Source organism: Typopeltis vanoorti, chromosome 15 (genome assembly GCF_054136105.1).
Source record: "Typopeltis vanoorti isolate ZY-2024b chromosome 15, IOZ_Tvanoo_1.0, whole genome shotgun sequence".
Lineage (NCBI taxonomy): Eukaryota > Metazoa > Arthropoda > Arachnida > Uropygi > Thelyphonidae > Typopeltis > Typopeltis vanoorti.
In genome coordinates, this window is record NC_143563.1 from 11,425,694 (window position 1) to 11,438,107 (window position 12,414).

Below are 12,414 nucleotides of genomic sequence, written 5' to 3' on the forward strand. Positions count from 1 at the left end.
ATAATGACAACTGATGTATATTTTAAGAACTGTGTATAATCAGTGAAATTCTAGATTAAAATCAGAATTGTTAAAAACAGAAAGAAAAATAATATTCTCACCTAGTTCTGCTGCTCTCTGAGTTTCAGCTTTAAAAAGATAATTACAAACAAGTGGTGCAACTACTGTTTCAATACAATATCCCTGATCCTAGACAAATAGCAACAAAAAATAAATAATTAATTAAATTAAAATATTACATTCATTCCAATCATAAATATTGTAATCATATCATACATTTAGTATTCTGGGGTGGGATATATATATATATATATATATATATATATATATATATATATATATACACATATTCAACTAGAAAGAGGTTAAGAAAAACTCAGAGAGCCAGTATTTTGACAATGAGAGCAAATTAGCCTTCCCATTTCTTACTAGTCTTTTATCAGATCATAGGATCACCAAAAAATCCTAGCACCACAGTTTGAGACCAACTAACCAGACTTCAGATGAAAGCCCTTATAAACAATCCTCATGTCTAGAATAGGATCTAAACTGAGATCTTTCCAACTAAAGGACCTTTGTGAAGCTGATGTATTTTGAATGATAATAATTAAAGCATATACAATAAGATTCTCACTGTTAAAAGTAAATGTAAGCATTAAGTTCTGGCCGGTGTTTATTATTACATTACACCTTCAAGGATTCCAAGGACTCATTACAGGAGAGGAGGGCACTTTATTCTACTACATGCAATTCCCCCCCCCCCCATGTAATCCTCCAACTACACACAACTATCATCAACCTCAACATGTATTTTTTGTCTGTAAATTGCATACATTCTCATGGCCAATTTGATACATTTCTTACCCTTTTTTTTTTCTTGAAGGCAAATCATTATTTCTACTATTACACAGGCTCCTATAGGAAGACAAGGGAGTCATCGAGGAAGAGCCTCTTTCACACCACACAGTGTAAATACCTATCAAATGTTTCTTTAAAAACATTTATTGAGCATGTGCTCACAATGTCTACTGGCAGCCTACACACCACACACACACACACACACACACACACACACACACACACACACACACACACACACACACACACCAAGAGAAGAACCTAGATCTCATATACATCCTAAGCTACACCCTCACTCAGTTTTCAGGGAATTCTTAGTTTTCACCAACCTGCCATGAGCTGTAAAATCTCACTAGTGGCTATGCTGTAAAAATCTTTTACCAACTTATATGTTTGTATCATATTTCCTCTCTTCTATTACCGAAACACTGAAGACTACATACCCTAAGCCTGTCTACATGTCACATAGAATCTTGATATCCCACTGCTGGATCTTTTTCAAATTTGTCATCTCTTCTGAAACCAGGTGTGATCATATACAACCACAATAGTCCCTAATATGGTCTTATCAAATCCTTGAACAGGGGAAAAATAACTTCCTTATTCTGACAAGTTAGCATTATCTTCAACACCCCACCCTCTTGCAAATCCATCAAAATGCAACAGCAGTTAATCAGCACCCTCTCACAGTTCAACTCCAAATCCACTGAACAAATTTCTCTTCTTCTTCTTTAACCCTTCCAATGCTTCCCTCTGGAAGAGTCTTCCACCACATGTATTTCCCAAGGAATACAACCCACAGCTTTTCATATCAAATGTGAATAAGTTCCTTATCAGCCATCCATGGTACTAACATACTATAGGCTGACCAAACTCTCATGGATGGGCTCTCCATAAAGTTATTTGATGTGATAACTTATCCATCTCAGTAGCATGGTCCCTAAACTTTAATTTTCTATTCCACCATTAACCTTGGTGTCTAGTGACCATTTGTAGTAAATTACCATTAATGTAATACTCTGTCTAGGATGTGCTCAGTCCAAAATACATAATATCCTGCACTTAGCAGGATATTCCTTGTCATCTGCCCATAGAACCAGTTTTTTTCAGATGAGCTAACAGAGATTCTTGTGTTGGAAATGTCGCTTGTTTCCCATCCTAACTTTGTATCACCAGCAGCAAATACTGTATACTATTCCATCCACAGTTGTCTTAATAGCATTAATATAAACAAAAATGGCCCAAGTACAGAACCATGTGGTAGTTCACTGGTCACATCCCTTCTCTTAGCATCTTTGGTCATCCACATCACAAGTCCATTTTACATATTCACCCTTCTATATAGCAATCTCCAGTGTGAATTTCTGTCCATGCTTTGAAAAATCCAAAAGTATTGTGGTATATCCATTCTCACTGTCCAACTCTGCAGTCAGTCAACTCTGTCATAAAATGTGAGCAATTGTTAATCATGACCTACCTTTAACAAAGTCCTGTTGTCCTCTTTAAATGATTAAGATGCTATCTACCCATCTCTGGATGCAGATACTAATTAGCCTCTCTCTATAGAATCTTAATGACCACTCCAGAGATATCAACTAGTCTATAAAGGTTGCTTCTAGCTCCAACCCTATATAATGGAATTATTTTGCCCTCCTTCCAGCCATTAGGAATTGTGCTGGTAATGACTCTGTTGGTGAATAATCAAGTCAGAGGCACAGCTTTATTGCTCTTGAACATTCCTCCAGCACCCTTGTTGGTATGCTATCCAATCCCACTGCAGTGTTTGAATGAAATTCTTGCAATAGCTTCAATACCTCTATCATTAAATCTAGTTCCACCAGCATCAAGAGAGCTAATGGGATGTATACTTCATTAAAGACTTACTACACTATTTTTAAAACATCTGACAATTTCCTACCTTCCACATTCAATAAATTTATTCTTTCAGGTTATTCTTTCTTTTACTTGTCACGCAGCTAAAAAAACTCTTGGCTTTTCGTTTGTGTCCATTTTTGCATACTATGTGTTCGTATAATTGTTTCTCATGGTTGAAAGTGTCCATGTTTGTATCCTGAAGATGGTAGCTGTTACGGCTAATAAAATGTTAATGTAAATACATAATTTACTACTAATATTACATTACAAAGACATGTTAAGGCTCAAGATTCTTAATTTAGTATGCTTTTCAAAAGCTATTAACTTTCTTTTGTACAATGAATATTTTAAAATAAATATGCTGCCTTTAAAACTGTTCATTAACATACTTACCTTCATTTTCTCAATTACTACAGCAAAGTCATGTAAATTAATAGAAGGTAAAGCATACTCTACAAGAGTTTCATAATTAGCTGGACATTCTAAATCTAGCATAAGCTTCAGTGTTGAATAAATTCCTAAGGAACAAAAACAAAATGAATTTAATAGCTATTCTTTTTGATAATTTGATAGACACTTTAATTTCCTACATAAAACAGTAAACAGAAATGTGTTCTTATTTAAAAATAACTATATTTATCTTGAAATATGTAAAATAGTAAAGTCCAGCGGCGGCTCGTCCATAAGGATTGCAGGGCTGCAGCCACTCCAGTATAAAATTAAGTTTCTGTTTTATTATCGCCATTCTTAAATTTTTATATATTTATGTAAAAACCATTATTTTCTTGTCTTAATACAATACTGCTCAATAGTATTTTATAATAGTCAATGTGAGCCTCCATAGCTCAGTCGGTATAGATGAAGCCCTTTGGTCAGAAAGACCTGGGTTCGATTCCTGTCCATGATGTGAGGAACTTTTATCTGGTCTCTTTCGACTAAAGGTGAGTGAGCTGGTCTCATATGGTGGTAGAGGTTTCTTCCGGAAACTTGGGTTTTTTGTTCCTCAGAACAGGCAAACTGGCCAGTAGAACACACTCAATTTACAGACAAGAATACTTGGATTGGAGGCATAGGGGTAACCACTTTATCCTTGTATTATGGTTAGGAAATCCAAGGGTACTTGGAAGGCTATGAGCACTTAAGTTCCTGTTAAAGCCATTGAGTGTGAATAGTCAATGTGCTGTGTGGACTAGGGCTAATATCAGTATTGGCTAGTATACTAAACTCTGGAGCTGCATTCAATGCAGACTGCACCAAACCGCTACTTAGTGGGGACAATATAGTGGGGTAACACATGATTTATGTGCGGTTTGGGCTGCACAAAAATCATGTGTTAGCATTGCAGCCCCACCACTACAAATTCTTACAAGCCACCACTGGTAACGATTCATTCGCCAGTGATGCATGCTTACAGGCCCTTATGGGTTCATGACCTAAACGACTATCTTAGGCTTTCGTAATCATAATTTTAATAGAATAAGATGGTTGGTGTTATGTCTTTTAAAGATATTTTTGAATAGCATTCATTCTCCTGGCCAATATGCTTGATGCATGACAAGATGTGCTAATTCACCTTCAGTTGAAAAGCAATTATAAAGATTCTTCTAGTCCTAGATGTAAATCAAACCCATGTCTTTTCAACCAAAGGTTATTATTAATACTGACTGAGCCATGGAGACTCGTACAAAAGCCTACCTTTCCAAATTTAAATGGATTTGGATTCAAACATGCTGAAACATAAGAACATATGAGGAAGGGAAAGGGTAGAAGCACATGTGAATAGAAAGATTTGTTTTGGAAAAACATATGCTCTTTATTTAGCTTAGGTTTAGGCTTAGGTTTGTTTAGGAGTGAATGCAATTTAAATGAATCTTAAACAGAAGTTTCTGAATGAAATAATATGTTTTAAACTGCCACTAGAAAGCTGAATCTATAATAATAATAATAATGCAATGTTTTATACTGTCAGCTGTTCCATCCACTAACTCATTATTTATAAATTTAAATACTGTAAGGATTTAAATTAAAGATTCTCCTTTATCCAAGTGTAGGCAAACAAAGTTTGCATGTGAAATATCTTCATAACTAAGCTACTTATATATAGAGGCTGATGACTTCACATTAATTGCCTTAGTGACTTAGTATACTATGGCAATAAATGTGAAGTCATTAGCCTCTGCAGACACGTAGCTTAGTCATGAAGATACTTCACATGCAAACTTTGTTTACTTACACTTGGAAAAAGGTGCCAAGAATATAATTTCTTGCCATCTTTAATTTAATTTATAATCAAGTGAAAAAACTTTCAACTGCAAAGATTTATATAACATTCTGTTGATTCTCTTACCTTGGGCACAGCATACAAATCACTAAATGGCAAATGACAGTTGGTAATACCATTTGGAATATTTATTGATTTTAATATTATTACTATATGGGTATCTCCATGAGTCACCAATACACTGTGGGAGGTAAACACTAACCATTACTGATGCAATGCCTATTATGCCACTCAAGTTGTTCACTGGCAAAGTACCCAGAACCACTTCAGGAAACCCATTCCACTCTTCAAACAAAAGATTTGTCCTTTCACCCTTACTACTCACATTGTTACACAACTTCCCCTTGTTCTCTGTTATCCAGTTATGTAATGGAAAACTGTTTTAGCATTTACTGTATAAAACCCCTCTTTTCAGCTTATCAAGCTAAACTTTGTAACTCACAAACCTTGAGTTTATCCTCAGAGGGAACACTCTACAAACTAGTCAGCACTTTCACATTTCCAAGAAATCCAGGCAACCAAATCTGTGCACAACAGTCCAGATGTGAATGCATCAGTCATATATAACAAGAAATAATAACTACCTTCTATGCTTGTCAGTGTGTTTCTTATCAGCCAAGTAATCCTTTGAGATATTTTTCCACTTTTCCAATGTCACATGAACTTCAACTCTGTTCATTATTATTCCTTAATCCCTATCCTGATCAATTTCTTGCAGTGTTGAGTTTTTTTTGTTTTTTTTTTTTTTAAAAAAACCTAACTACATAACTTTATGCTTTGAAGAAAGAACTGGCAGCCCTTATCCCTAGCCTACACAATCAAGTCCATTCAGATCATCATCTTTATTGATTATTGATCTCCTAAGTTTAGTATCATCAGCAAGCACCCGGACCCACCCACCTCAAATAATTTCCAATATCATTTATATACAAACTAAATAGTAGCAGCCCAAGTATAGAGCCCTGTGGCACAATACTAGTCACTCGCCATCTCTCTCTCTGATACAACTCCACCATTCTAATGTATATCTGTCAGTCCATGTCAGTATCAATCCAAGTCAGATGTGTCAAAATAGTGCCTTCCCATATTCTATTTCATGCTAAGTAGTACTGTATTTAATATTCTGTAAATGCTTACCATGCCCAAAAGGAAAAATTATATGTCAGTGAAATTTGATAAGAAGAAACATAAAGTTATTACTTTGAATATGAAACTTGATATTATTAAACTGTTTGATAATGGTCAAAGCAAGGCAAGCATCAGTATGGTGCTAGACCTCAACAAACCTACAGTACCAATAATTCTATACAAATCAAAGGAATACACAGAACAAGGTAAAGTCGCATCAACATCATTCAGCATGCAGTGCAATTGGAACAGAAGTCCTATTTTGGTTGAAATGGAGAATCTTTTAATAACTAGGCTGGAAGACTGCAATCAAAAACGAATTCCAGTTGTTACCAATAACATAATGGTAAAAGCACTTAGCCTATTTTCATCACTCAAAGAAGACAAATTGAAAGGGGATACCTTGATATTTTGTGCAAGCAACAGTTTAAAGATGTTGAAAAGTTTAAAGCTTGAACTGGAATAGGTAATGTCAAGTTAACAGGGGAAGGAAGTAGAGAGTGTTGATAAAAATGCAGCTGCAAAATTTTCTGCATGCTTAAAAAAATAACCGAGGAAAATAATTAGGATGGCTGTCAAATTTTTAATGTTGATGAAACTGGCCTTTATTGAGACAAAATGCTGTCTAGAACTTTCTTAGCTAAAAATGAAGAATTGCAACCTGGTTAAAAATTCTCCATAGACCGTATAACTATTCACTATTCTGTTGGGAGGAAATGCTGATGGCAATTTCGAATTGACACCTATGCTTATTTACCATTCACTAAACATGTGGGCTTTAAGAGGTTACAACAAAGCATCACTGCCCATAATTTGGCAGGCAAATAAAGTCTTGGCCTATGCAAGCTTGTTCAACTTCAAGTTGTTGAAGACTGGTTCAACAGTTATTTCTGTCCAGCATTCAAAAACTATTGCAAGTAAAATAATCTTACATTTAAAGCCCTCTTAGTTCTTGAAAATGATCCCTGCCTATCCTGCTGTGCTGAATGACCTACGTGAAAATGTAAAAGTTGTATTTTTCCCTCCAAACACTACATCTTTGCTACAGCCAATTAAAGCCTATTATCTGCAAAGAACTTTTGCACAGGAAGTGCAAGCTACAATAGGAGAAGGTGCAATTTCATTGACTGAATTTTGAAAGAATTTTAACATTAGGCAAGCTATTGAAAATACACTGAGTTAGCTTTGCATGAGGAACACCCCATCCAATTACATATTCGGCACGATAACAAAGTACCACTTTGTTATCATGATATCAACGTCATGTATGGCTACTATAAATGGGCATACCATCCTCAGTAAATGTTTACCATTACTGGTGAAAAGAGGTGGGAAGATAGTTGGGGCCCAGAAGGTAGGTGCTAGTATTTTAGAAAGAGCCACACTTGTTGGTTACTCCTGTACTGCTGCATTAAGGGTACCAGGACTGGATTAACTATGAACAGACATCCAGCAGAAGAGCTCACATTGGTCAGCCATGCATGGTTGATCCTAGAGCACTGGGTGTTACCACTGGTGTCTCAGCAATGACGTGCACACAGCACACCCACCAGTACAACAGTGGGGCAGTTCAATCCATTTCCACATGCAGCATACCTTGCTGCACCTGGGGTTCCACAGCCGGAGACCAACAAGGGTACTCCATGCCGATGCTGGGTTCATATTTGGCATAAACAGCATGAAGCCCTATCCCCTGGTTGCACAGTTGGTGTTCAACAAGCCAGTGAAGATGTTATGGTCTGGGGAGCTTTTTCCTAGCATGCCTTAGATCCATTGGCTATCATTCCCACAAATACAGAATGGTGAATGCTACTAGCTGTTAGAAGACCATCTCCATCCATATTTGCAGGAAGTCTACCCTGACTACAGTGCCATCTTTTAACAGGATAACACACCTTGTCATCAGGCTTGTACAACTACTGAGTGGTTGGAGGAACATGGACAACAAATTCGCCGCATTGCCTTGGCCCCCAAACTCCCTTGACTGCAACCCAATTAAACATGTGTGGGATGTTAGAACTGCTGATCCTCCTCCATGGAATGAGTGTGACCTGACGGAATTGCTGCAGAAGACACGAGTCGAGTTACACACATAGAATGTTCGACACCTTGTGGAATCTTTTCCTAGGTGTTTGTGAGCCGTGACTGCACAGAGAAGTGGACCAACGAGTCATTAGGTGAGTGTTCCTAATGCAAAGCTAACTCAGTGTATTTATGAGTCATGGCAAAAAGTTCAGGACTAGTACAATGAGAGCTGTGTGGAAATATCTTCTGCCTTACTGTGCAAATGACTTTGTTGCTTCGAAAATTGAGTTTACGATCTTATTGAAGATTAGCATTATTGGAAAGAATCTTGGTTTTGAAGATATTGATTCACACAATGTGAGAGAATGGCTGGATTCACATTCAAAACCACTCACTGACACAAATCTTATGGAATTGGAGCAACAGCATACTCACAATGAGAAAGAAGAAATTGTGACTGAAAGAGAGGAGTGTGTCTCAAAGGAAATTTTATTGAAGAAACTCGAACAGATGTATTGAAATTCAGATTGTTAAGCAACAAATTACAGATTAAGATCCAAATGTGGAAAGAAGTATGCTGTTTTGTCAAACATTAGAAAATGGAATTAGCTGTTATTGTAAATTTTATGAAAAATAAAAAGAAGGCTACAACTGTATAAATGACACTCGACAAATTTGTTTGTAGGAAATAGTATATCCATTTTTCACTCGTTTTGTAGTTCATTTCTTTAATACATAAACGTTTTCTCGTTTAATTGCTTTTCTCATTATTCTTTATATTTCTATCATGCACAGTGTGAAAATATTTTAAAGGCCTAAATTAAGTCTTCTCACAAATGTTCTAAAATATCATAGATGAATCAAAATTATTCCCACTGGTTTTTAACTTTGATACAGGCAGTTTCGATATATACAGTATACTCCTTGCATGAATTAACTGCATATCGAGGTTTACCTGTACATATCATTCACATCAGGGTGATTATTACTCTCTCACCGTTATCCTAACTATCAGGCAGGGTTAGAGAAAACAGTGTGCCCTAAGGAAATTTCGTGCTTCTGTTTCAGCAAACGTGTTATATCATGATGGTTCTTTGATTATAACCAAATCTGCATAAAGGATGAGGACTAATATGTTTGTTTTATGAATATATTGAGAAAACAATATGAAGGAAAATGTTATATTTGTTTTGCATATTTGAATTACTAAAATGGGTGCTTAAGGGTCAAAGCTATATTACTGAGAGGAGACCTCCACATAGCCTTAAAGGAATGAGAGAACCGACCAGGGGTTCTGACTTCATGTCCAATCCTCACCTTCTCATGGTGCAACCTGTTGGGTATCTACCTGGATACTGAATGAACGAGGAAGGGCTAACAATTTGGGATTTAGCCGACACAAATTGTATTCTTATTGGCTTAAACCAAAATACTAAATGATGGTACAACATGACAAAATTTCATGCTGGCTGGGGCGTTGCCCGGTTAAACAAGGGGCCCCTGTTGTTTTTGCCAGGGAACCAGGACAAACAGCGAAAAGTCAGCTACTGGAACAAATCTGAAAACACACCCCATCTCCACATCACCAGAGTTAAAGATCGGTACTATCAACATAAGAAGCCTGAATGGCAAAGAAATGGAGCTAGCTGAGGAATTAGATAAGTACCAGATCGACATAATAGGGGTGACTGAAACAAAAAAGACAAAAACTGGTGAGATCTTTCTTATGTAATAAATACAAAATGTTATATTCAGGCAATTATAATCAAGGAAAAGAAGGAGTAGCCATAGTATTCAACACAAAATATGAGGCTAATCTTCTTGAATGGTAGGCAGTCTCAAGCAGAGTGATGTGGGCAAATATGAGAATGGGGAACTGGACAATGAGAATTATTTGTGTCTATGGTCCCACAGAAGGTTCTACTAAGGTAGAAGTGGAGAAATATTTTGATGCTTTAGAGAAAGCAACTGACACAATGAAAACAGAAAAGCTGGTACTTGTTGGGGATCGAAATAGCAGAGTAGGAAATGATTGTCAGACATACAAAAATATCTTGGGAGAATTTGGAGAAAAGAGCAAAGCTAATAATAATTTCAAATACCTGTTGAATTTCTGCTCATGACATGGACTGGTTATTACTAACACCATGTTCCAACATAAAAATGTGCACAAATTCACATGGAGAGAAGAGTCAAGGAATAAGAAAAGTCTCATTGACTATGTTATTGTTGATAGTGATGTTTTCTCCTTGGTGCAGGACATCAGAGTGTACAGAGGATTTGAAATTGGAAGTGATCGCTATTTAGTCTTGAGCAGTATAATGAATTTCATATTGAAAAGAATGACATGTAAGAAAGTCTTAAAGCGAATAAAAGTTGAGCAGCTCTCAGATGTGAACTGTAAACTAAAATACACAGAGATTATTGAAGAAAAAATGAAAGGAGTTTGAGAACACGAACCAAAGCTTAGAGATTCAGTGGCAAGCCTTGAAGCAAACCCTGATTGATTCAGCCAGAGAGGCATGTGGTGAGGTTGTCTGCAAAGATAGAAAAATCAGAACTCCATGGTGGACACAGGAAGTTAAAGAGGCAGTGAAGGAAAAGAAGAATGCATATCAAAAGATCCTAGCAAAAAAGTCAGCTTGTGCTCTTAGAGAATACAGAGACAAAAGTAAGAAAGCTAAACAGTGTGTAAAACTAGCTAAACAAAAGTCATGGGAGGACTTTGGCAAGAACATAGAAAATAAATACCAAAGTGGTAAGATATTCTGGAGGTTGTTGAAGAAGCTTAGAAATGGAGGAAAGAGTGCCGTAAAAGGAGTTAGAGATGATAAAGGTGACATGAAAAAGGGAGAAAAAGATATCCTTGAAGTATGAAGTAATTACGATGTTATACTTCTAAATAAATCCGCAACAAGTTTGCAAGATTCCTTGACTAAATTGAATAACTGTTGTAGCAGATATGGTATGAAGGTAGGCAATGCAAAGACAATGAAAATATGTAGAATCGTTGAAAATATCAACTGTGTGGTGAACGGAGAACCTGTGGAACAAGTAAAACATTTCAGCTACTTAAGCACAATTTTTAGTGAAGATGGTAAATTAAATATGGAAATAGACAACAGAATCAACAAAGCTGATATGGAAGGAAGTCAATTGAATAAATTCATATGGAATAAGAGAGAAATTAGTCGGAACACTAAATTAGCTGTATATACAAGACAGTGTTCAAACCAGTTTTAACTTATGAGTCTGAGAGCTGGATCAGAAGTAAAACACTTGACCAAAGACTAGAGACCGCAGATATGAGAGTCCTGAGAAAGATTAGAGGCGTGAACAGATGACATCAATGGCAGTGTTATATTAAAAATGAAGATATTAGGAAAAAACTTGACATTGTCAGCATCCAGGAATGCGTTACCAGAGTTAATCTCAGGTGGTATGGTCACTTAAATAGGATGGGTGAGGAAAGATTAGCAAAACAAGTGTTATCTGCCAGGTTGGCAGGAAAATGACCCAGAGGAAGACCAAGATATAGGGGATTGATACTGTACAAAGTGTCTTATAATAAATTTAGTTTAATCCTTAAAACCTTTAAATCCTTTAAACTTCCAACAAAGTGTCTTAGACGATAGAAATATAAGTTCTGATAATGTTGGAGTAACAGACTCCAACATTATCATGACTATCTTGACAAGTAACAGACTGATTTGGAGGAAAATTATAGATAGGAAGTTAGTAATGATGTAAATTATTCATGCAGTGCTATCATATCCTGTACACCCCTTGAGGGTACATTGCAGGAATTTGATGATGATGATGATGTAAATAAGTAAACTATCATAAATAAGCCATGTGAGGATGGGAAATATAAAGAGCAGAAAGAAGTGTGAACAAGAGAAACTTTCATTACTGGCAAATGAATTATTAATAATTAACATTTGTGATATTATACGTGTGTCCATGAGTTGCTGGATGGAGAAAATAGCACGTCATCCTATGAGGTGGTTGGATAAATTTCATAGGTGGTATTACTATAAATTCATTGTTCTTGTTAGTACACTGATATAAAATAGTGGTGAAAGGCAAATCATTGGTAGGTCAAAGCAGAAGAAGTAAGGTAAAAAAAAGTGTGAACTTGTCAAAAATAATATGGTGCCATGAATCAGGTATGTAAGAATGGGAAGATGCCATGGATATTTATGCAGAGTGTCTGAATAAGAGAAAAGAGCAAGTGTGGGTATGCA

The 12,414-nt window shown here is 36.2% G+C and overlaps 1 protein-coding gene across 1 annotated transcript in view; it reads right to left on the reverse strand.

Annotated features, from left to right (window-relative positions):
• LOC150098383 (leucine-rich PPR motif-containing protein, mitochondrial-like) overlaps positions 1 to 12,414 on the reverse strand; it is a 446,274-nt gene that overhangs the window by 294,888 nt on the left and 138,972 nt on the right. Inside the window, exons 13-14 of the mRNA XM_090405178.1 lie at positions 3,127 to 3,251; positions 102 to 189 (exon numbers count right to left, since the gene is read on the reverse strand). Of these exons, the coding sequence (XP_090261304.1) occupies positions 102 to 189; positions 3,127 to 3,251 (213 nt within the window). The remainder of the gene's footprint in view (positions 1 to 101; positions 190 to 3,126; positions 3,252 to 12,414) is intronic.